The sequence below is a fragment of the Archocentrus centrarchus genome, chromosome 15, assembly GCF_007364275.1.
Source record: "Archocentrus centrarchus isolate MPI-CPG fArcCen1 chromosome 15, fArcCen1, whole genome shotgun sequence".
Lineage (NCBI taxonomy): Eukaryota > Metazoa > Chordata > Actinopteri > Cichliformes > Cichlidae > Archocentrus > Archocentrus centrarchus.
Window position 1 is genome coordinate 26,072,864 of NC_044360.1, and position 25,980 is coordinate 26,098,843.

Consider the following 25,980-nt stretch of genomic DNA (forward strand, 5'->3'; position numbering starts at 1 on the left):
GTCTGCTACGCAAAGCAGTGGCTCGGGAACAACTCTGCCCGCGTTTCCATACACGGGTTCGTCTACGTGAGCAGGAGACGGAGTCGAGTTCTCCACTTTGAATAAACAAGGACTGCGTTCCTCCACTGGTGTCTGCTTTCAAATGAATCAGTGATGAGAGTGGCCGAGAGGAGAGACGGACGCTTTTCTCCTGTGTGGACCTGCCGAGCGCAAAAGTGCGCTCCGTGGTTCGGCATCATCTTCATCCTCCGCTCCTGAGATCAACCCAAATCCAAAGACGCGCGCCGAGATCCACACGAGCCCCCCGTGCGAGGTAACCGGATTTTCTCTCAAGATTTCCCCTCACTTTGAGACACACTGCTTCTGAGCGACACAGCAGCTCACACACACGCTTTCACGCAACACTTGCATCTACCAGCGTCTGACAAAAGGAGGTTTTTTTTTTTGTTTTTTTTTTTAAATTCTTTTGAATTCACGGGTGATTAATTTCTCAGTTGTCAATCTAGAAGAAATCCAGTTATCGCCTTGCAGCAAGCTGATTCTCTGACATTTTGAAATATGATTAGTCACTCACATGAAATAGGCGCCTCGTCATTTCCCTGCGGTTCACATTTAAATTCTTTTTAATAGAGTATTGATCAAACTAATTAAAACGCTACATCCAATAAATTCACTTTGGCTCGCTAGACCACCGTCTTTTATAAATCCTTTGGGCTGTGACATTTAAAATAAGCTCCCCAGTAACACTTTTACCACATTAAAAGTTTGGGGTTAAATTCATGAAGTTTTTTTTTTTTTTAAGAGATTAAAATGCAAATTAAAACAGACGTTTGCAGAACTTTTTTTTTCTCTGCTCCAGCTTGGTGGGTGTAAACCGAAAGCTCTTATATTCAATTTTAAAGAGTCACAGTGTAAACTCAATCAGACAAGAGCAGCTAATGATAATTACCCCTCTCCTGTTCTTCCTGAAATGTAGCCTTGATGTGGCATTGTTTTCTTCCTCAGCATCATTTTATCTCCTGTATCTGCTATCAGACCTAAGCAAGTGAAATTCCAGCAGCCACGGGATGCCAATTGCCATAGGCTGTGCAATTCACCTTTGATTATGAGCATGTGGGTGTTGGCTTATGTGAGCTGGTGCTACTAGCAGCAGGATTTCTTCAAGGCATAAACCATTGTTTGAGTGGAATAAGTTCTCTGATGAAAGTCAAATGAAATAATATTTTTTTTTTCTCCGGCTGAAACCCTGTCCTATCTCCTTTGCTTCAAGTGGGCTTTAATTGCTCTGTATTTTAAATAGGTTCAATCTTTAGGCTACATAACCATGCTCCTGAAAGTAATGTGGTGGTGTTAATGCTCTGACAATTACTTTTTGGGTGTAGACTGCTTATTATATTGAGATATGAAGTACTGAATTTAGGCTTTTTGTTCTTTTTTTAATTTGTACTGGACACATTTCAACAAATCCCTTTTTCAAAATTTATTTTAAATACATAAAATTAATGATCTAAAGTATTTGAACAAAACATATTCTTAAATTCACAAGCCTTTTCATTAAAGGGTGACTGAAAATTGGAATCAAAGGGCAAAAGGTTAACATGAAAAACGGCTCACCCTAATTATTTTCATACTTGACTAATCATCACGCATGCAGTGACTGTATATATGTTTCTAAACCAGACCTTCATCTTGTGCTTGAACCAAATGTGGACAGTCTATGAGATCATCCTGACAAGTGTTTACGAGTCTGGTTGTAAAAAACAGTAGTGTGATAGGGAGGTGCTATGATTTCTAAATCAGCAGAGAAAACTAAAGGTATCTCTGTGGTGTAGGAGTGGACGAGCACGCGCACAGGGTCGGTTGCTTTTACGCCACAGTATGAGAGTTTCACGTGAAAGCGTAGAAAAAAAAGGAGGAGGTGGGAAAGAAACAGTTTCAACTGCCTGTTATTGCATTTTTGTTGTTTGTTTGTTTGATGGAGTTTATCCAGTTGGCTCCACTTGAGCAAAGGAGTGGAGAGGGGGGTTTGGGGGTAGGGAGTGGGGTGGGTTGGGGTGGAGAACAATAAAACAAAAGTGAATTTTCTCCTCCTCAAATTTTTCTAATCAAGAGCAATAAAAAATAACACAAGAATAGAGTTAATATTTGATGAGGTTATGTTTGCTGAATTAAAGGATGAAAACTATTAGCTGAGGCATATGAGAAATTTGTTCAAAATGCAAATGGATGCCAGACTTTGTCTTTTTTTTTGTGTGGTTGTGGGGGTTGGTAGATTTTCACTCAGGAGATAACAAAAAACTTTCATGAAACACATTTTTTTCCTGCTTTTAAATAGGCACAACTCAGCCTCAAGGCCTTGAATTCGGCATCAATATCAAACATAAATGAAACCATAGAACTATATATCCATGTTTATTTTCATTTGTGGACATATGTGATTTAACATTGTACCTGTGATGAAAAGAGGACATCCTTTTTTATGTACATTTTTTTTACAGTATGGTAGCACCCTACATATTTAAGGCATGGAATTATTTTCATTGGTGCTAGGTCTATGCTGGCAAGCACTAATGTACTTTATATCATCACTGTAGCCTAATTCCAGTGATCACACTGTCCACCCCAGTTACATGAAATATAATAGAACAACATGGCAAGTTATTCTGCATGTTATCACTACACGTTTTTTTTTTGTCCATTTCTTTTTGCACCACTTCATGACATCCTAACCTTGACAGTGAACCAAAGTCAGCGTAATTTAATGATATCAAATGGCATGCAAAAAAGGCTAAAATGTCTCTATGTCAGAAATATGCCTGAATTGGTGTGCTAATTATACTGCAGTGACCATTAGGGGAGAGTTGTGAAACTGTAACAGCAACATTATTTAGCCAAAATAGGAACTGTCTATCCTTTTAACTTCAGATTGACAGTGCGCGTCCTTGAGTCCCCAGCAGTGCACCCATTCAGTGTGAAGCAGATCTCATATGTAGTTGTCGACACAGGCAAAGAACAGATACAGACTGGCATAGATGTCTCTGTATCCACCATGAGAGGTGATAGCCTATCACATTGCGCAGGCAGGTAACCAGATTATAGCTATTGTTGGCCGTTGCTTTGTAGCACCTGTGATTTGAACACGCTCAGCACTACTGAATAAATTTACATATTAGCTACTACCTGTGATTACAGGCTGAGTTAGGAGGTTGCGGAACTCCCCGCTGCAGATTTATGGCAGGTGCTAACTAGCCTCCTTAGCACAATGTGAGAAAAACATCACAGTGTTAAGGAGCTGCTAGAAACTCAATGTGTTAACATAACATGAATGAAAGGAAATTTCTAGAAAGAATTACTGCTATTTTTAGCAACCTGAGCTAGCGATAGCAAGCTAGCCATTGAGGCTTGATGGTTTCCATTGAAATATACACTCCTCAGCACAATGAATCTTCTAAAGTTCATATTGTGAAAGGAGTAAAAAACAATCTTGTATCTATGTAGAGCACCTAATAGTTAATAAGGCTATCTCCTATCAGTCATGGCTCTCAATCATCAGTTAGCCTGCCTCCCAACTACCCAGGGGCCTGAAGAGCTTTGTCTGCAATTAGGCCAAAAAAGTTGGTTTATTTTGAAAAAATACAACATAAGATAAATTAATTAAACTGAAGTATCACTTTGCTTTTAATAAATATTAAAATCTGTTTGGCTTGCTGAAATGAGGCAGTGTGAAGGAGTGGCTTGCTCTTGTTACCATAGTGAAAGAAATGGCTTAGTAGTGGCAAGATTTACAAGGCCCAGGCATCATTATTTCCCGTGCACCCAGTTAAATAGAAGTTGTCAGCTGTCATGTGCGTTGTGATTGACTTTGATCCCAGCTAATGATCACTGTGCTCATCTCAGAGCCGTAGGACGTTGCTCGTCACGCTCTCAGCCTGATATAATAAGTGTATGATTTCAAAACTGAGCTGCTTGACCTAGTGGATTCTCAGTTCTGCTGGCTTCTTGATTTTGGATATTTATGCTGCTGTGATTAGGTCACCCAAGTACAATCACCCATCCAGCATTGTGATGGTAATGTCATACAGAGGCTGATTTATGTCTGTAGAGTTGGCTGGATCCCCTGTCTGGCTCCCCTGTGGACTGATTACTGATCAGACTAGCATTTCATATCAGCCTTGTGGGGGGAAATTAGAGGATTAGCAACAACTTCATGCTTATTCCCTACATATCTTCCAGGCTTCCAAATCCTGTGGAAGCCATTGTTATTTTAAGTAGCTTGGCAATTGAGCATAGAAGCAAGCTCTAATTCTCCCAAGTCTTTGGAGATGCTGAGCTGCAGAAAGCTAACATTTTGGAGCTACTTCCCCTGCTATTCATGTTCTTTCATGATGTGAAAATGAGTAACTGAGAGAGGGCCGTGAAGCTGGCTGCCAGGACCTCTTCACTCCAATCCTTGGTTCATACATAATAGATAAGTCACTGTAACTTACAGTACAGGGCCATAAGTAGGCTAATGCTTAGATTTGCATATTTGTGCCGAATTCCATAATTCATAAGTGTGCAGCAGGCTGCGAACCTTGGTTCACATGATGAACACCATATATCAATCTACCATAGCCACCATGTGTACCAACAACATTAAAAGGGAGCACAGAAGTTGTCTGTTCCAGGCATATGGGAGCTTTGTCTTCATCATCAAAAGGTTCAGAGCCTGAACTCTGCCTTTGGGGAAGCCTTATTAAAGGCACGCAGATGAGAGAATCAGACAACAGGCTTTTTCCCCGCTTAATTTACTGCAATTCTGAAATAATAGGACAGGGTGAGAGTGGATGAAAGAAGAGACAGCACAGGGCAGCGACACCTTGTAGTGAACAGATTTCATGAGCCACTTTTTCATCAAGAGGTTCAAGAAAGCCCGACGTCACCATCATTGGCAAGTGTTATGAAGCAGATTTATCATTCCTCTTGATGATGGGTTAAGTTATTTATTCATTACATTTGTTCTCTGTTTCACACACATATCCCCCATATAAATATATATATATACATATGCTCACTATCTTCTATATCTTGTCATATTTGTCAGATTAATGCTGCTTTGGAGAGAGCACAACCCTGCATGTAGACCGAGATTTGCTTTGATTCAGATGCCTTTGCCATATGTATCAATTTATTTTGTGTGGACGTGTGGATGTGTGGGTGTATGCAGCTGTGAATGTGTAGTGGTATGAGATTTTCTGTTTGTGAAATGGTTTCACCGTGTTTCTGGGGACCTGAGTGCAGATTATTTAACATTTTAATGAAGCGAATCCTCTGCACCACAGCATTTTGCCATTAATTTAGAGATTTTAAGGTAATCTAGGGAGCTAAAGAAGGACTTTATGCAAAGGCGGGCTTATAGTTTACATTTCAAAGAGGTCTGCTCAACTGTTAGTTGTTTGTCAGTTTGAAGTCATCATTGCTTCTGAGGTAGCTAAAGTCATTTTCTGCATTTGTCCACTTTTCCGCTTCTTTTTCACATCGCTGGTGGTAATTTTAAAGGAACAGATGAATACTCATGAGAACAAAATGTCAAGTATTGGTCGGTCCTACTGACTTGCGCTCTTGCCACCACCAGAAGCAACACTTGACATTTGTTCCAAAGATGAAGATCTGGGTTAGTCTAAATATGAAATTTGATCTTTAGAGACACTGATTTAGGTTTGTTGGGGGAAGGTCAAACACCTAACAAAGGCAGCTCAGAGGATGTTTTCAAAGTTAAGCAGAGAGGAGATGAAAATAATGACATACTGCTAAGTATTTAACAAAGACTTTCACGTGCATGGATATGGGCTTGGTGCAGAGTAGTCCCACAGAAAGCTATCTGACCAGTATTAATAATGTCTCTCTTGTGCTTACGAACGAAGAGTTTAGCAGCAGTCTCTCGAGGCAGTGTGGGGAGCTGTCCATGGTGCTAAATGAGACTGTTCCTCTTGTGTTCTGGAGAAAGCCCAGATGAGTACCTCTCTCTCTTCCACATCCAGAGGGAATACTGCTCATCTCAAACTTGAAATTGAACCTTGAAAGATTCTGTTTCTCTTTTTTTGGCTTAAAGGCAGAGTGGTGACACAAAGCATAGTTACTGAACTATATGTGCCTGAATCTAAAAATAGTCCAAATTATGACAGAACTCAAAAGCAAGGATTCAGTGCTTGTACATTTAGAAACAATTATTTAATGTGATGGGTAGTCTCAATTCTTGTTGGACACATTAATACTGTTACTTCCTATTACAAAGAGGACGTTGAAATGCGGGATTCAGCAGACATGCACAGCTGCACAGAGGGTGAAACACAGTACAGTGTAATACAACTTACATTTGCACTTGTATTGAAAGCCTGTTTTCTAATTTTCAGCATCATTTATATGTGAGACTTTGGAGTACCTTTTTTTAGCCAAACAAATATTACTTCCACATCTGGTTCTTTTCTCTGTCCTTTATTGGATGGCTAATTGAATATAATGGAGCTGAGGACTGTGAACCTTCCAAAACAAGCAACTCGCAGTATATTGTACAATACAAAAATGAAGGGCTAATATTAAAAACTATGTCAATGGAAAAATAATCACTTTTTTTCCTTAATTGATTATTTTACAGGCAAAAAGGTGACTGGTTCTTTTTATTTTCCTAGCCTAGAAAATTCAATATTTTGTTCCACTGTCAACATTTGTGCTGGCCATTTTTTTCACTGTTTTTTTGTTTAATTAACAATTAACAGATTATAAGTACTTATCAATAATTAATTAATACTAATCAATTGAACTGCGCTGACTAACAACTACTTATAAATAATCAATAAATACACTGACTATTCAAAATTGATTGTGATAGCAGCACATTTATTCTACTACAGTGCAACTTACTCATTGATAACTAACTCCAGTTTTATAAGACAACACAGTTAATACAACACGCTATACATTAACTGACAAAAAATAAATAAAAAATCCTCACCAGGCCAGAGGGAAATATAATAGTAAATAAATTGGAGATTTGTAGTTATTTACACCTTAGTAAATACTTTACTTTTAAGTAGTAACATTAAGGTTTAGATTTATGTGTCTCTTCATCATAATATTTAAAAAAAAATATGACTTGTGTATATTATAATTTATGGTACTATACTTAGCTGATAGGCACTGATAACTGATGACAATGGCACAAAAATACTGGTGTTGATTTGAAGCGGGTGGATTTTCAGAGATACGCTCCAGCCTCTTCAGTGTTGGTTCTGTGGCACACAGTTTGTGGCTATGGTGAGACTAAAGATATCACCAGAGCTGATACTTAATATACCATTTGATATCAAAAAAGTGAAACGGTACTCGTTTTTGTTTTTTTTGTTTTTTTGTACCATAGGCAGCATATGTACATAGGCTTCTTCCAGAACTGACGGAGGAAGCATACCGCTGCAATCTTCTTGCTGAAAAAGAAGATGAAGGATGTCTGCAAGCAGAGGAAAAACTACACATAGAAGATGGCAACTATTGTAGCTGTTGCGATAGCTCCGCCCTGATTCATTGATAAGAAAGTGAGTAAGAGTCGGTATGGAAGTGCTTTGCATTGTTATTCTGAAATAAACATTACCATTTTATTTGAGACAGCTGTCATTGCTGTTGGGAAACCAACTATGTTCCATAGGCTAAAATGTTTGTAATGGCTAACATTGTGTAGCTGTTTAAGCTGATGTAATGTAAATAATTTTATACCCCAAGGTAATGGTTGTTGGCAACTCAGCAACCATCCTAACAATTCAGTCAAAACATAATGTTAATATTTTAAATAAACAGTCTGCAACCACCATGCCAGCAATTTAAAAAGACTTTAATAAAGGAGATTCTGTTTAAGTACACGGTATAATCTTAACTAAACTATTGACTAAAATTTTATTAATTATGAACTTACCATTTATTAGTGATGTTTTTTACAGAGCGTTACCCCAAAGGTTCCTGCCTAATCAAAACTGTAAAATAGAGGGAGTATAAACTGCCTTAACAATGAGTCAGTACCAATTCACTGTAACTCAGCTAAAATAAAGCACAGCAATGCACAACATCCATTTTTATTATCGTGGCATTGCTGTGCAGCCTCATTATTGACTGTGCCATGCAACCTTAAAAAACTGGCAACTGGTTGCATTTTAAATAAACATGTGACCTGGTTTCGCTACAGGAAACTCCAGGGTGGAGAGGGTTAAGTGTCCATAACAATCCAGATAATACAGGACCATTGAACAGGATTACATTACAGCGTAAGGAAGTCTTTGTCTTTTTGTTTATTCACTGTAGAAGCTGGAAGAATCTCATGGTTTTCTAGAAGCAAAAATTCAGTTAGAAACTTGTATTGTTCCATTATTGGTTGCTGTGTATGTTTTGGCTGGCTCTGCGTTAGTTTCTGAACCCTAAGATCACATCTCAGCCCTTTTCTGTGACACTGCCACTGCCACATATCAGTTTCCACAGAGACTAGTAAATGTGCCATATCATTATCTGGGGATGTAACGATGTAATCGGTATGGATAATTCTAATTTCACTCAGATATTGGAGAGATTCAGATGAGCTTCTTCTTAATTTCTCTATATTCTTTTTCAGATTTTCCATTTCACTTCACAACACATTTGTATACTCCTTCTAATCTTGTAATTATAGCATTTGCTTCAGTCCTACAAATCTACAGTATGCGTGTAACAGATGTTCATTATGTTTTGATTGTTTGATCAGTCAGCGATAACTTAGGGCATAAGAGGATGATGATGATTATTTTTATATTTGCTTTTAGTTTTTGTCATCTAGGCAAGCGAGCCAAAATATTACATAAAAATGGGATTAAAAATAATTACAGGCAGCCTGAAATGCTTGAAGAAGCTTTATTTGTCTTTTTGTTACCAGTGTGTTTGTGTGAAGAGGATGATTTGCAATGCATGTCGTCAAAATTGTATATTTGAATCAATATTCATGCATCACTGTAAATTAGCTCACTGAAAAGGCTTCACTTTAGTGTCAGGTAAATATTTAATGGCATGTATGCTAAACATATATTCATTTTGTATGCATATTCCATTACTGGAAATAGTTTGGCTCCTGGCATTTTGCTACACAGTCACTCATTTTATTTTTTTTTTCTTAGTGGCTGCCAAACAGATTTGTCCAAATTTGTGGAGCGTTTATCATACAGTGCACATGCAGGGTATTTTTATTTATTTTTATTTCATAGCAGATCTTTTCTTTGGTTTAAAGAACATGTGTGCGATTAAAAAAAAAAACCTGTGCCATTTTAACAGGATTTAACTCGAGGCTATCTTGGCTCGATAAAAACTGGACAGAGTTTGGCTCTCACCTTGAGAATGACTTTTCATCACATGGCTTCCTCTTTACATCATATCCCTTTCAGTTAACTGCAATAGAGTCCAGAGTTGTGGAGTACTACAAGGATTAGCTCGTGCATTTGATGTCAGCATTCAAGGTTTCAAAGAATGTGCCAATTCTCATTCAACATTTGTCAGAGTACAGAGATGGTGGATTCAGTAATTATCCGAGATGAGGCTCAATGTGAGCCTTAATTCTTTTTGATCAGCTTTGAGGGACATTTGAAAATGTAACATTAAATTAATTAGTAACTATTTCCAAACTTGAACAAGTGATTTTCAAGCAAAATTGACGGAAGTTACTGGGATTCATCTTTTGAGATTTGAGTAATCTCTATAATTTTTTTTTTAAATGATCAAGCCAGTTTTCAGTTGTTGACATGTTATTGAATCAACAGCTCACAGCGTAGTCCGGGGGACACCAAGCGTTCATGACTCATAACTAATGGGCCCACAAAATGATTGAGTCATAAAATTGTAATTATGGACAATTAAAAAGTGCACATTAAGGTTGTCACAATACTAGAATTTTAAACTTGTTACCAATGACCAGCAAAATACTTGATACTGTTTTCAGTATCATGAGGGGAAAAAAATGAAGAGGTATATTTTTCTTTGACCAATACAATCAGTAACATTGATAACACAATTTTTAAGCTGACATAATGCAAAAAAACAAAACAAATCTGTAAGGTCTATCTCTCTATCTCTCTATCTCTCTATCTATCTGTCTCTCTCTCTCTCTATCTATCTATGACCAAACTTTAATGATTCTCTTTATCCAAAAAAAATAAAGTTGGTAAATTAGGCTGCCACAGTGTCTGTCTCATTGCTTGAATTTGGGACTTAAAGAAAAAGATAAACACCTTTTAGATGCAAATAACTCAGAATCAGAATCAACTTTATTGTCATTATATGTCAGACATATAACGAAATGGCATTCCAGAACTGTGTTATCCTGTTAAGTTAACACTGTTTATTAAAATTACAGACAGGCAGAACTGATAACGTTTGCTGCCTAGCACTAACATTAGCATTTTACTGTTAGCCATAGCTGCTAGCCAGTATTCTAACAATATCAGATGGCTATTGTGGCTAATGCTAATGTGTGCACTGGCCAGGCTTATATTTCTTATGCTAAATACTTCAGTGTTATTAAAATGGAAGCTGTCCTGACCCCCAGACATTCCTCATTAAGTGTAGCTCAGTATTGTGAACATCAACTGCCATTCTGGTGTTCAGCTGCTGGTGAGGGAAGGGGCTGTGTGTCTGCCTGTCTACAACCGTGCTGTGTGAAGCTGTATGTCAGCTGGAGGAGGTGAAGATGGTGGAGTTGGTATCGATACTGTTGCATCTTATCTGATAGTAATTCGTAGCATCTGAGTATTTTTGACAACCCTAGTGCACATACACAATCAGAGAACATTTGTACCAGCTAATAAAAAAAGCATATTGTGTTAAGTACTCCCCCTCATGCAATATACACAAATACGATTGTGACAAATCATGCCAGTCTGTCATTAAATTACCAACCTCTGTAATTGTGCAACAAAACTGCATAGCTTGGCTTATTTGCCAGCTAGCTGGCAAATGCAGAAAGATTATTTGAGTAAGTCCATATCACCAAGTGACGTTAAACCCAAATTCACTAAATTGGTATGAGGATTATGTAAGGTTTATGTCCCCTGTAAGGGGTCCCTGACCTCAAGAAAGTTTTTGAAAGCTCCTGCAGTAAACCACTGGCATGTGTTTGATTTTTGTATGTTTGGATGGGTGAAATTACTAGAGATTACATTTGTTCTGTGGCTTACAGAAGTCTGTATAGCTGCATTTGTGCAATAATAACTGCATTTGAGCAACAGATGCAGTTGTATTGGAGTGTAATTTAATGCAAGAAGTACTCCACATAGGAAAACTCATCGCCCAGCAAATTAAACCATTACCTTCCCAGTTGGAGTTAAATATGGAGAAATTACTCATTTAATGTCTGATTACTCCCTAATAGAGCCATCTAAACAATAGTATCCACACATTCCCACAAGTAAATCCTGCTTCTCTGCAGTATAAGGGTGGCAATTGCTTGTCAGGGTCACAGTGAAGTTTTATTAAAAGATGCATGCTAAGAAGTCAAAAGAATTCATCTGTTCGGATTCATTATAAGATGGCTCTCTAGTCTGAAGATTTGTCTTCATTATCCAGCCAAACACCAAGCAGATAACACTCTGCCTCATTTGCTTTCCCAGCCTCAATTTTCCCTGAACGATAATGCAGCATCGCTTTTGCGTGGCTGTGGTAAAGACAAGCAAGCCATTTTCAATATGCACACAGGATTACAAAGGTTAATCATCAATTTAAAGCTAATCTTTGTTAAATACCAATAGAAGCTTGGTCTGTGCTCGAGACAGATATAATCAGGAAAACCCCAAAACAATCCTCCATCTAAATGAAGTGAAAGATGGTTAATCTCGGCTGTACGGCAGAAGTTGATGAGCGAGTATGGGGGGGAGGATTGCACCACAACGCTCAACTAATGTTCCACTAAATTTAGTTGTCGATTCTGCAGGGCCGGGCTCAGAAACACAAATAGAAAGAGGCCCCAACAGAACACCACTACTTTCTTGCTGAGGCATTTCATTTCACCCCCATCCTGCTTAGATATGGTAATTCTCATGTATTTATCCTTGCTTCATTGTTGCCATGGAGTTGAGATAATTATGTAGTTTTAAAATTATGCAATCAAGGACAAGATCCCTCTCCCCTAGTCTGGGAAAATGAGTAATTAAATTTCTCCTTTTTTCCTCAGTTAATACGCAGACGACTGGGATCATAGGGTCCTAGTCATTATCTGGTCTGGTCTGCTCTGGTGAAACATGTCTGCCAAGTTGGCTAATTAAAATTTGAGTTTCCTTCCATTCCAGCCTGTTCATATTTGTCAAAAGTGGCACTTCATGATATTAGAATAAAATGATAAAAGATTTTTTTTTAAAGCTCATCCTCACACGCAGGTGTGTGGAAGTCAAACAGGGGGAAAAGTAGCACATCCACACACAGATTAAAGGCAGCCTTGCAGCTTAGTGGGTCCTCATTAAGCTAAAGGCCAAGGGATATGCGGAGACCATATCGATTACATCATGCTGGTGATATTACATGTACTGTTCATAACAATGTAGTTAATCAGTGCGTGAATGAATCACTGAGCTCATAACACACCCACAAAATTGCTGCATAATAAAACATATTTTATAAATGTGTATATGTTGTTGTGTAATACAATATCTGAAAAGAACAAGTGATGTCAGAACCTACAGAATTTAACAGGAATTATTGTAAAGTAAAACAAAACTCAAATATTCACAACATTCCTCTGAGACACTTATTGTTATACACATAAGAAGCAAAGTTCTATATGTTATTTATTTCCAAAATCAGTTTGGACAAAACATTGCATTTCCCATTAACCTAAGCCATTTTGAGTCTGGGCAGGAATTTACAATGATGGGAAATAGAATCAGCTCACCTTAATGGCAGAGGTATAATTCCATTGACAAGGCAGACTCCTTTAATAAAGATAAGCCCTGAAGAAAATCAATAACCTGAACTAATTTCAAATGGACTCAGACAAACATAGCATTCGCACCTAAGCAAACATTCTTAAAAGGCCTTTTTTCACTGCTATTGCTTAGAGAACAAACTGAGGGTGTTTTTCAATCTTTGCTACAAGACACAGTAACAAAGCAAGCCAACAAGTAATCTTGCAGATGCCCTTTCTCTGATTCTTTTTATTCCCCCATTAGGCCTCTGATGCTGGGTCCACAAACTTCTCTAATTAAGAATTCGTCTTCAGCAGATTCACCCATAAAACGGTCCTTGCTGCAGAACGTGGGGTGATAAAAGGAGTTATTGGGCCTGCGACCTCCTTTGCCTCTTATCTCCCATAAACACTTCAGTTGGTTTTACAGGACCATGGAGGCGGTGGAACGAGCAATAAGCCAAAGGGGAATGGTGAGGGGGACTGATGACTTATTCATGAAGAATGGTGCAACAAGAGGGCGCAGATGAAATTGACAGTGAGAAGTCATCGTGCGATAGTGTGTAATGTAGTTCTGATAAGACTCGTCTCGCAGTCGAAGTTGATTAATCTTTGCGCTGGGCTTCATTTCAGCATGCACCGTGGTGATTTTTAAAGGGGTAAAATGCAGAGTGCTTAAGCTCTTTTGGGAGGGAAATAAAAAATAATATTGCATACTCATTAGCTTTACCGGGGTTTAACATTAGCTTGTGGGTTTAGCGACACACCAGCAGAGACAAAGCTCTGCTCTGCTATGAAAGTCACCCTGCTGAAGTGACATGTTTTATTCCCTCTATCTTCTTAACCTGATTCTGTCACACACACACCCAGAACTACACATGCACAGATATTTTCATTAAGTTGCAGACAGGTTCTTACAGCTATTAAAATGAGCCTGAAGTCTTCACATGTACATCATCTACTCTGTTTTTCTTTCCACATGCATTAAATTCAGTTAAAGCAAAGAGTGTTTTTTTTTTTTTTTCATTTTGTTTTTTAACCCACACCTAATCTCAATTTGTGCATGCTCTAGTGATTCAAACTGATGGCAGATCCCACCCTGCTATGCAGGCCGAACACAAGAAGTGTGTGGTGGGGTTGCATTCAAACCGCTGCAAATGTTGTGTTCCCAAGAAAGAACAAGAGCAGAAAGAGTATAAAGTAACAGAGGCTGCCAATACTTGTGGTTAGCCTTCCTTAAAATGTCTGTAAACAGAGCCTCGCCGATGGTGGAATCACAGCTTAAAAGCACATGTGGAGCCCGACTGGCGCTCGAGTTTTCATCTGCTCTCATGCAGAGTGGAAATTTTGTACCGAGGTAAGGCTAAAAAAGCAGCTCAGTGCTTCATGGGCAATGGTGTGGAGCAGGGCGAAGGCAAATGCAGTAAACAATGTAATGATAGAGCGAACGACAGCCGCGTGCAGCTATAGTGGTTTACATCCTCCCTCATCTCTGCCCAGTCAGGCCTCTGAAGCACACCCTGCCAGAGAGGCAGGAGCTCTGCACGAGGAAATGGAGCTGGAGATTGTTATTATAGATAAACACTTCTCAAACGATCTAGTTTGCCCTGCAACCAGGAAATTACAAGGATGTTGCTCAAAGTTGAGCACAGAGGCGACTGATTTTATTTGCCTCCAAGGTGCCAGAATGCATAGTCACAAACTGCACTCAATAAATGATGCTGAGTCGCATGTGGGAAGTTGATGGCCATTTATAAATTTATATACGTGGATGATGTTTATTGATAGAAATGTGACTGCAGCTTGTTTGTATAACTGATCCTTTTCTGTTGTTCAGTTAATGAAAATTTGCAGTATAATTTGTTCAAACATGAAGATTTGCTTTCTGTTCTTTTAAATGGCAGATTCTGGGGTTGACATCAACATGATATCATTGATGATGCTTTCTCAGTACTCAAACCTTTGACATAAAATATTTAACCAATTAATTGATAGTAAAAATGATGGTTAGTCGCAACCTTGTGTCTTAATCCAAGAGGATGCATTATATGTAATTCATAAATAAAATATTGTCCAAATTTTATTCTTTTAAATGTAATATGATTTTGGAATTTCTCATTTTAAATAATACTGTCAGAAGATTAAAATAGATTTTTCCTGTTGTAATCACTGGTCCTGTTTATGCCTCCCTAATGCACTTCAAATTAGCTCAAAGTGATGAAGGATAAAAGCAAAAAAAACCAAAACAAAAATATTTAAAAGTGCTCAACTTTGAAAAATACTTGCTTATTTTGTATTTATGGAAAAACAAAAATAAGCATTGCTGATGTCTACCATTAATTTGAAAAACACATATATAGAATTTACACAGAAAAAGGATTTTTTCCCTCTTAGACTAAAAACACACCAATGGGCTTCTTAATGTCCAGTATGAACAGAAGGAATGACTACAACAAGTCAGCCTGCTTCCATATTAAAATGAATCCATAATGGCTCTCTGTTCATTAAACGTTTTCTGTCTGATGAACAGTTAAAAGGCTGACTTAGCAAGTTTTAAACTTAGCTCAGATAAATGACTAAACCACCTCAGCTCACACCGATCCGTCTGATTATGTTACGATTGAGCTGCATGGGAAGCGACAACTTGAATTACTTATGCAGATGAGGTATCTCGATACCTTGAAAGTTCAAGTTCAAGGTCCTTTGCTATGGCTAAGCAACATCTCGGAAATGTGCGGTTGTCACCGCCAATCTGATGCTCTTTGCATTTCCCATCTCCATATCTCTCAGTTATGCTTGACTGATTTGTCATTCACAGGTACTGCATAAACAAATCAAGCTAATACGATAGGCAGGTCGTGCATGCTGGTGGTCATCTGACTGCTGCTCCCTGACTTTGTTGAACTCCATCATACTTTGCTAATTGTCAGGTGTCTATTTTTGTTGCAGCTTACAGGACACAATTAATTTCTACCTGAAAATGCTTTAATTGTGCTCACTGTGTCCCCAGGGTGGCTACGTAGTGCACTTCTCCTTGTTTACTTACCGCATGTATGCCAGTGATATCCCGCTGTAACCACTACTGACACCTCTAACTGCATAATGCTTGGATGCAAGTGAATGCAGGACACCTCTGTGCTAAATGGTTTTAAGCTGAATGTGTTATTATTAGCGTGCTAACTGCTGCCTGGTGTTGAATCACTCCAGCGCTTGGCAGCCAACAGCAAATCACAGAAGGTCCAAATACTAAACCTCGAGTTCTGCGGTACTGAATACATATTTGTGATGGCGGGAAAACACTGGCAGATCCATGGCGTGTGCCTTCCAATAGGACGCTACTGTGCCAGAGCATGCAAGGTTTTCCAACTGCACACACCAGCTGTAGTGTGGGAAAATAAACACAAGATATAAGTTGACCTCTTCGAGGAAAATAACATGCCCCTAGTGTGTGTGTGTGTATATCTTAGTTAATATGTATTGCGCGCTTTGCCCTCGAGTACAGTTTACTCTGCGCATAACTCAACACTTGGCAAGGTGGGATTACGCTCAGTGTGTTCTGTAATGCTGTTTATGTGCTGTGAGATTGATGCCATTTAATAAACAACAGTACAAAATCATAAAATTCTCTAAACGTTGTGCGTTTTTCTCACTTTACTCATCAGAGCTTTGATATCTTTGTCAGCACCCAGCAGGCCTTCCCATAGTTTTTCTCATTAAACTATTCATCACGTCGGCCTCATCAAAGATTAAGAGTATCCTCACAGTTCATTACAAGATGGCCTGCTTTTTATTTGATTAAGTAATTCATCCATAATGTATGTGTATATTGCTGTTTGCAGGATGCCTGTGAGACTGGAGCAAAACACTGGCGTTCCACAGACTTGGACTCAAGAAGGGAGAACGAAGCCGGTGCGTTTGTTTTGATTAAGTCGGCATTTCACAGCGTTCCCTCTGCGATGAACCACAGAACAATTACTTTACACGGAGAAGATCAGACTCATTGTGAGAAGTAGGAAAGGTGTGATGGGAAAAGAATTACAGCAGCATTAAATTGGGCACAGCAAAATTAGCTTTATCTTCGTGAGATGAGGAGGCTATTGCAGTGCGGGGAGCTTGATTCAGTGGAAAGCATAGGTGCTTTATCAGAAGTGGCAGGCTGAATGAGGATCATCAGGCCACACTCTGATTGAATTCCTTCTCATAGTCTGTTGTTGTTTCTGACGGACCGCGGAACACTTTCTTGAATGAGTCAGTGTCCCTGGGATTGGTTGCCTCCACCCATCCAAGGGTGATGAGCAAGTCAGCCTATTTTATCTGTGAAAATGCCTTCTGGGAATCCAGACAATGTCAGTTGATGCTTGAAATAAATCTCAGCACATTGTCAAATGTCAGAGCTAAACTGGAGGAGGCCTAGGCCAAAGACTGCAGCGGGGTAACAGAGGCAGCGGGAGCAGTCCCGTGGCAGTCGAACAATGCTGCATTTAGGCCGGGTAACTGGAGGGGTGTTGCCATGGCGAAATGACAGTTCTCTGTGGGAGAAATTGCAGGGGTCAAACAATGCTGCAATCAGGAAAAATAAGAGCACTTTGCATCTTCACTATCACATGAAATTTTATGATGTGTTGTTTGTTGATGAAGATCTTTATTCAAATGTTGCCAATCTAGCGTCAACATACATTTGCTTATGTGGCGCAGGCCTTCGTCAAGTTGGATGGCTCATGTTCGTGTGTACAGATGGCAGTGGGCAGAAGGATTGGTAATTGGAAGAGCCTATGTTGCACACTGAACCACTCTGCAGGGGGAACAAGCGCTGAAAAGACTGCTTTACCAAGAAAGTTTAACTCAACTTATAGACTATTACAGTTAAAACACTGTAATTAGGGCCTGAGGCCTCATGCATTTGAGTGTAAAAGCAAATGACAGATTACATGCTCTGTTAATGAATGCCTTTGCTGACATGTGGGTGTGGATTAGGTCATTGTCTTACTCATACGCTCCAAAAATAGCCCAATACTGCTTCCCATCAGCGCTGCAGTCCATTCTCCTCTCAAAACAAGGAAATATTGTTTCTCCAGCATCACTATTACTTTGTGAAATTCTGCTGAGTTGTCTATACCAATATCTTGCTCTGTCATAATTGTGCCGTCCTCTCACACTCCCAGGGCTTGATTTAAAGATCGAAAGTCTAGCCGAGGATTCCATTAACATGTTGTTCCGGGGCTGTCGTCGATTTGGATAACAAGACTACGATGTTTCCTAAGTGAATACATCACACTTGTGAAGTTTGAAACACTTTTGAATTGGGCATTCAAGTTGTCCTCATCAACACTAAACCAGGTAGAAACCCTGTGAGCTAACTCAGAAAGCGAATTTGGTTGTTATAGAAATCAGAGAGAAAAGGGTTTAAAGGCACCTACATAGGCTGGCACAGGAAAATTAATGAGAGCACAGTGTGCTCTTTGTTCCTGAACCTGAAGAGAGACTGAAGGCAAAAATGAACCAAAGAGTACTCTTACAATCTGATTTACGGAGCTTAATTTTCCCTCTGAGAATACAGAGCTGATATGTTTTACTAAAAAAAAAAGAAAAAAAAGGCTTTCATTTAGCTTCATCTGTCCAAAGTACATCCTTTCACAAGCACTGCAACTTGTAAACATGTATTTTACCAAACCCCAGTCAGGTGTTTTTTTTTTTATGTTTGTCTTTCAAAAAGTGTAACGTTCCAGGGTCTTATTTCATCGAATGCACTTTCATTATGAATGGGATGTGTGCAGCAAGCAGGGAGTGTCATGAAGGTTAGCTTGTGTCTGGTTTGAAGTGTTGTTTCAAATTATCCTTCTGTTCAGTGTGAGGTTAGTTTTCCAGGGAAGGCTGGCCACAGCCCAAACAGACATTAGATTTTCTAATTATTTCAGCGGCTGTGGCCACAGGAGTATCAAAATGACTTCGAGATGATCTTGAAGCCTTTCCTTGACCATGATTGGCAAACTTTCCTTCCTTCCTTCTTTCCTTCCTTCTCTCCTATGTTGATCCTGTGGTAGACACAGGAAGTGCTCTATTTTTATGATATAAGTTAGAGATACTTAACCAGCAGGTGGCCCCAAAGGAGAGAATTACTGTGATGTATGTGCCACTTCCAGATGCCACTTTTTTTTAGGTACATCTAGCCTAATATATTATCAAGCAGCGCTGCAAGAAACCCTCCTTTTTGAAACCGGTACAGGGAATGTTAATGATGATGGTGATTTTGTGGTGCTTTTAAATTTTAGTCTGTACGCTGACAGGTGTTTTTATTGTTTTGTCTAATTTAAGTATAGAGCGCATCTACAAACTGTGTTTTTCAAAAAGTATTTATTAAAGTTGATTCATCACCTCTCTCTATGTTGATGATTCTAGTTATGAAATGAGCTTTGGAAAAGAGCACGTCGCACATCACAGCAATCGCCTAATACTAACAACTCCTGAGCAAGCCTCCACATTAACCTTGGTTAATGCCAACATTACCATCTCTGAGCCTATTGCTCATGTTCAGGGGAAGCTCAAACTTTCTCTCCTAGTCGGGGGTTAAATGCCTTGCGTGTGGGCAAGTCATCCAAGGTCACATCTGTTGTATTTTTCTAATGAGAAGAAAACATTGTTCTTTCTCTGATTACATTTTCTTTACACTTTCTGGAGAGTAAAAGTGTAGTTCTCAAGCTGCCCCACAGCCTCCCTTATACTCAGTATTAACAGCGGTAAGACACCATCATTGTAAATAGATGCTCATTATCTGTTCACACCATGATCAAGCCAGCTTTGAGCGGGGACTGGAATGCTTCACAGTGCTCAAGGTGTCCCTTCAAAACCCCTTTGTATGCTGATGCAGCACAAGGTTGGAAGTTAAGGATTATTCCTCATGCCCCAGAAATTAAATATGTGAGTAGTTTCTTTGAGCTCTGCTGGCTTTCATGCTGTCTGTTTGTATGAACCATATCACTGCATCTATGTAGTTAAGAAAGAAAGAAAAGCTCATCTTTGTCCTCAGTACGTAGCTGAAGACTGGAGTTGTTGTAATAGAAATTAATCAAGTGAGCCAGGAATCCCACTGTGAGCCAATCAGTCCTGCATGTGGGAGTGAAGTTTCAGAGTTACAGTTTGGATGTGGGTGGGTGGGAAAAATATATTGTACTGGTTTCTGAAGGCCTGTCGGAGAGGATGGGCGAGGAAAAGAAATGTGAACAAAGGGGAAAATGCAAAAGACAACAGAGTGAAAGTGCATGTTTCTGTGTCCCAAGTGATTGGCTGGAAGGGTCAGAGCATCTTACAGGAGATCGTCTAACAATGCTGTGCTGCAGTGAAACAGAGATACAAGAGGACGGGATGGGCACAAAGTCAAATAAAGAAGCAGTAGATTAGAGCAGCGCCAGATTCCTATGCTTAGTTCAAACAAGCAAAACAATCTTCTGTCACAGCTTGAAGTCTGTATTTATGTTTATTTATGGTGGCAAATCTTTTAAAATGTGTGACCACACAAGAAAAATGAATATTAGTATGGATTAAATTTTTTTAACTTCCTCACTTGAATCCATTTAATAGCAAAGGAGCGCCCTTTGTAATCAAGCTTTATTACGGTAATAATTATTTTGTACTAACGTCTCTAATGAGCACCCATTAAAAAAAACAAAGCACCCTGTGCAATACCTGCTGCCCACCACAGTTAATAGCAGGGGGGCCTGGTGAATATGAATGAAGGTTTTTTTCAGTAGATGTATAGAGGCGGCTGTTTGGGTTAATTAGCGAGAACCTGGCTTCCTGTGGTGCCGGGAACCTGTGGAGCCCTCCTCTTAGCCTGGTGGGATATAATGAATAGTGCAGAACTGTTGGCGTAGCTCTCTGCTCAGGTGGTAGGCTGCACTTTTGCTCTGGTGCCAGAATAGTTTTAAAGTCTGGATAATGGTCAGCAAAGGGCAGCTCTCGTATGTGTGTGTATGTGTGTGTGTCTGTGTGTGCGTGGAGGCTAAGAATGATGGGTTCAAGTGGGAACGTGGTATAGACTTGATTTTGTTATCTCAGCAACTGCGCCTCTGACTTTACTGAGTTCAATTTCCATCCCCACTTATACATAATCAGGGTCAAAGAGAGGATGGAGAATATTCCAGCGTGTGAGGCTGGGAGACATCTTCAGCATGAGTGGACACTCACAGAGCTAATACATGTAAAATTAATTCAGGCAAAGTGTGGTCTTTGCTTCCTGTCCAAAGCTGCTCCCCCCTCGCCCCCCAGTCTAATTAAAAACATCTCACCATTTTAAAGAGGGAGGGATTGACTGTAATTCAAGAGGTATTAATGGTTCATATTAGCAAAGCACTGATAGTGTGATATCTCAATTCTGTGTATCTGGGAATACTAGGTATCAGATATGAATGTTCTCTTTTCTGGAAATTTAAAATACTTTGTTGCCACTGGGATGATTTTTATGTGCGGTCACGTCATGGCCTTAGGTCAGAATGGTGCCTGTGTCTATTTTGCATACCAAATCATGGTATCTTTGCAGCAATGCAGGGAGTGTTTGAAAAAATGTGTATCTCTTATTCACAGTATTTCCACCACCTTGACACATCTGGCCCGACCGCACCGTTGCACTCACGCTCACGTACAAGACGGTGCACCTTTAAAGTGCCTGAAGAAAATAAGCCAGAGGAAAACATGAAAACTCCACAAGCAAAAATCTGCCTAGCACTAAGATCTGAATCTAGCTTCTGTTGCTGTGAAGCAGCAGTGAGACACCACACAGATGTTCTAACCTACTCACAAACCTCATTGAGGCCACAGTTATCCCCTGCCAGCCTGTGCTGTGTAACCTTCCACTGGCCCCGCAGTCTTCAGTGGACGTATTCTTAGTTAAGTGTTCTGCCAGATATTGTGGCTGCCATGTGCCGATTGAAAGGCTGGAAAGATACACATCAAGTTCAAAATAAAGCAATAAGGCCCAGTGGAATGTGAAACAATGGCTCCTTCCAGGTGGTGCTGTACTGTGAGAGGAGTGGGGGGAATTGGATGAGACAGAAAGCTCGTCTGGCTGCCTGGCTGTTAGCATTGGACTTGGCAGCTCTCTGCAAGGGAAACGCTGACAGGCAGGCGAGGCTGTCACAGCACATAAGTGCCTCCTCGCACCACCCCGGCTCCTGTAGGGCAGGTCGGCTCTGCCGCATTCAGCACACAGGCCCAGTCCCACACTCAGACCACAGATCACAATGTGGAGCAGGGGGGCATGTGTCACAGCCTTTATATGGTTGAAAGACTCTGTAAGGTGAGAGAAAGCCGCTGGTGACACCACAGAAATGTGCTCTGCACGTTGGTAGTTGGACTCTTCACTTAATTAAGAGACAGCTTCTGTGATTAAATTGTACTGAAGGCAGAGTATTTCTGCAAGCAGAGGATTAATGATAACAGTTGGCTCGCTAAAAACAACTCAAGTGCGCCGATTTAGATCATTTATGCATGCTTCACAGATCTATGATCCCCCTCACAATATGTTGACAGTTTCTATACAAAGATTACACTTCACCAGATTTTAATGAACATGTCCCACTAACTTATCTTAAATTATTATAAGGGCTGAACATTCTTGAGTCAAACAGATTTTTATTTTACACTGCTGCCTTGGTGTATAAATAAGGCAGGAAAAAAGACATTTCCTTAGCTTTTCTTTATAAATAAAATACAGAACTGAGTGTGTGATTTTCTCTAAAAAAAAAAAAAAATTTGTGGGAAAATTGGAGAGAAAAGATTGCTGAGAAAAAGAACTTCTGAAATGGGCAACTTCCCTGCTGTTATCAAAGAAATGAAAGATCAAATGTATTTAAAAATATATCCTTTCCTCCTCTAAACCCCAATAGATGTAATTACAGTAAATGCCATCTACAGACTGAGAGACAGGAATTTAACATCTTAGCTGGTAGGGAAATTATCCCCAGTGTGCTAGAACCTTCAAAAAGGTGTTGAAGTTTTTAAATTGTATTTGAAGAAACCCATTTGTAGTCTACATCATGTGGGACAAGGTAGTGAACAATTTGTGTGTCTACTGTATGTATCTGTAATAATACCTGTGTGTGTGTGTGTGTGTGTGTGTGTGTGTAGGAATGTGTTCCCAGGCTGGGAATATCTGCGCTTGTTTAGATGACCTTACCGTGACCTTTGCTGTTGAATCTGGATGTTTGCATAGCCCGGCCCTGTTGTTTTGCCTAGCACAGCGTAACCATCAGCTCTCTCAGCTGGTTTTCCTCCTGAAAATATCTGAAGACTTTTTTGCTTTTTAAATTAATTCCACAGCATTTAAAAACATGTTGCTTGCTGCAGAGCAAGGGAACATTTTTTCTTCCAGATGTTTTTTTTTTCTTCACACCATTTGACAAGTGCCTGTTGAAGGCAAGAAAACAAGGCAAATATTAAAATATTTAAAAGGCTTTCCAGAAATGTATCAAGAGTTAAAAAGACGAGGCAGCAAAATTGAATTTTCCCATGGTTTTGAAGGGCTCCTCAGCAATATTATAAGTCAAACCTAACACCCTAAATCCTTCTCCTTGTTGTTTGCTGAATTTCACTGCTCTGGTATTGATCCTTCTTGGCTCGTATAGAAAATCAAAGCCACCTAGAGTGGGAACTCATTTGATTTCCAGCAATAAATTTGTCTTTATCATCTCCAGATGCTCTCGGTCTCAGTGCTGTGGGTAGGTGTGTGGATTGATAAAGGTGTGGATTTTGACCTTCTGAAGGAAGACAAAGAACTGTGGCCTCATCTTTGGCCTTCAGACTCAATTGCATATTTCAGACACATTTTCTGATGAGCTGTCTGGCTAAATGTTTTTCACACCGAGAAATTACAGTATCAATTGAAAGTGACTTTATAGAGTGAGAAGAGAAAGCAGATGGGAAGAGGGAGGATGAAAAGAGACTCAAAGAAAGATGAATTGAGATTATCCTTTTGAGGTGATACACTTATAACAGACATGGATTGTATTTATGGCTGGATTGCTTTTTCAGGGGAATGAGGAAGGTGCCATTTCAGTATAATACAGACATTCATTCTCCATTATATGCCTGAAATTTAAAAGCCTTTTCTTCTTTTTTTTTGTCTTTGTTCTTCCTTGCAGATGTGCCGCAGACTGATTCGCCCTCCTTCTCCAGTTCATATTCAATGGCAGACAAAGACTGCATTTCTTACTGCTCCTGGTACCACTCAGTTCAAAAAGTCAGCTCTGGTCCGTAACTAAGCCACAGTCTTCTCTCTGACTACTGACTCTTTGCAAGTCTCCACTTCAGTTTGTCACCATGGCCTGTTTTCTGGCATCAGCCTTTCTCCTGGTTCTTCAGACATATGCTGCCCCACCTGAGCTTGTCCAGGCAGGATTTGATATCACACTGGACCCCATGGACCTTGATACCGGCCCACTAGCCAACATCTCTGGAGACGTAACCACATCTCCACCCCCGGGAACAAGCAAACGAGCCCCACATACTATCATTATTGGGGTACGCAAAGGTGGCACAAGAGCGCTGTTGGAGATGCTGGACATACACCCTGAGGTTGCTGCTGCTGCCACCGAGGTGCACTTCTTTGACTGGGATGAGAACTATGCCAAGGGCTTTGAGTGGTACCGTGACTTAATGCCCTACTCTTACCCACACCAGATCACAATAGAGAAAACTCCAGGCTACTTTACGTCAGCCCTTGCACCAGAACGTATCTGTGCCATGAACTCGTCCATTAAGCTGCTGCTGATCTTGCGAGACCCAGCTGAACGGGTCATCTCCGACTACACCCAGGTTTATTTTAACCGGCTTGAGAACCACAAACCAGTTCAAGCCATCGAAAACCTGCTAGTCCGCAATGGAGCCCTGAATATGAGGTACAAGGCCATTCAGAGAAGCCTGTATGACGTCCACATGCGCAACTGGCTGCGCCACTTTCCCTTGGAACAGATACACATAGTAGATGGGGATGCTCTGATCCGTGACCCCCTTCCAGAGCTTCAGAAGGTGGAGCGCTTCCTCAATTTGCCTCCTAGGATAGTATCCTCCAACTTCTACTTCAATCAGACCAAGGGGTTTTATTGCATCCGCAGTGATGGTCGAGAGCGCTGTCTGCATGAGTCTAAGGGACGGCCTCATCCAGCTGTTAACAGCACTGTGCTCCAGCAGCTCCGCTCCTACCTGCAAGAACACAACCGCACCTTCTTCAGGCTGGTGAAGCGCACCTTCGACTGGCAATAAAAAACACAGCTCGCGTTCTTAACAGAGCCACTATCTTGTCTGTGACGAGGACAAAAAAAAAAGAAGGGGGGGCTGTGAAGCACTTTACGGACATTTAAAAACTTTCGAATAGCCTCTTAATAACTACAGTTGTAATCTCTGGTTTCAGCAGAGAGGAGTTCTATATTTACACAATATGGCAAAAAATGTGAAAAACTGTAACTAGAGGTGTAAGATTAAAAAGAAGAACCTTCAAGCTTAATAAGTCATTCTCTCTGTGCTGGAAGTGTTAAGTGGTGAAATTGAAAACAAGTTTATGGAACTGATGAACTGTTTTTTTTTTTTCCCTCTCCTTTGATATTCTTGTTCTTGATAATAAATTGTTCTGCTTTGAAATGTACAAAAAAAAATGGCAAGTTTCTATCTTTCTTCATTTCATTCTGACCATCAAAAGCCCCGCAGCCTTCTAACCTGTGTTATTTAGGGAGTGTACTCAGATAGGCAAAAAGCATTAGATAAGCCTTTGATTTGCTGTGGTGGAAGGTAGACATTAATGCAAGGAAATGGGCACCCTGGAGCAGCGCTTTAGTAGTACAGGAATCACTAATAGCTCTGGACATTGAATGTAGCCTATGCCTGCAGCTAAATAAGTCAAATCTTCATAGTCAGCAAGCTAAAATCCACAGAGCTTCTGTTGCATTTTGCCGCTGTTCGACAATTTGCTCAGGTGTAAAGTGTAGCCATTAAATTATATGCCTAACAGTGCTGTAAATCTTTTACGAATGATACTGTATCCACGCAGATCCTTTTCCTATATT

At 39.9% G+C, this 25,980-nt stretch overlaps 1 protein-coding gene across 4 annotated transcripts; it reads left to right on the forward strand.

Moving 5' to 3' along the window:
• Positions 1 to 25,485, forward strand: hs3st1l1 (heparan sulfate (glucosamine) 3-O-sulfotransferase 1-like1). 4 transcript variants are annotated; one of them, XM_030748243.1, is made up of 3 exons: positions 1 to 313; positions 7,397 to 7,568; positions 24,064 to 25,485. In XM_030748243.1, exon 3 carries the CDS (start codon positions 24,242 to 24,244, stop codon positions 25,181 to 25,183), a length of 942 nt encoding a protein of 313 aa, XP_030604103.1. In that variant the 5' UTR covers positions 1 to 313; positions 7,397 to 7,568; positions 24,064 to 24,241; the 3' UTR covers positions 25,184 to 25,485. The 4 variants fall into 4 exon arrangements, with proteins under 4 accessions (XP_030604103.1, XP_030604102.1, XP_030604104.1 ...); XM_030748242.1 differs by lacking the exon at positions 7,397 to 7,568 and adding an exon at positions 16,771 to 16,840; XM_030748244.1 differs by lacking the exon at positions 7,397 to 7,568.
• Positions 25,486 to 25,980: the final 495 nt, after the last annotated feature.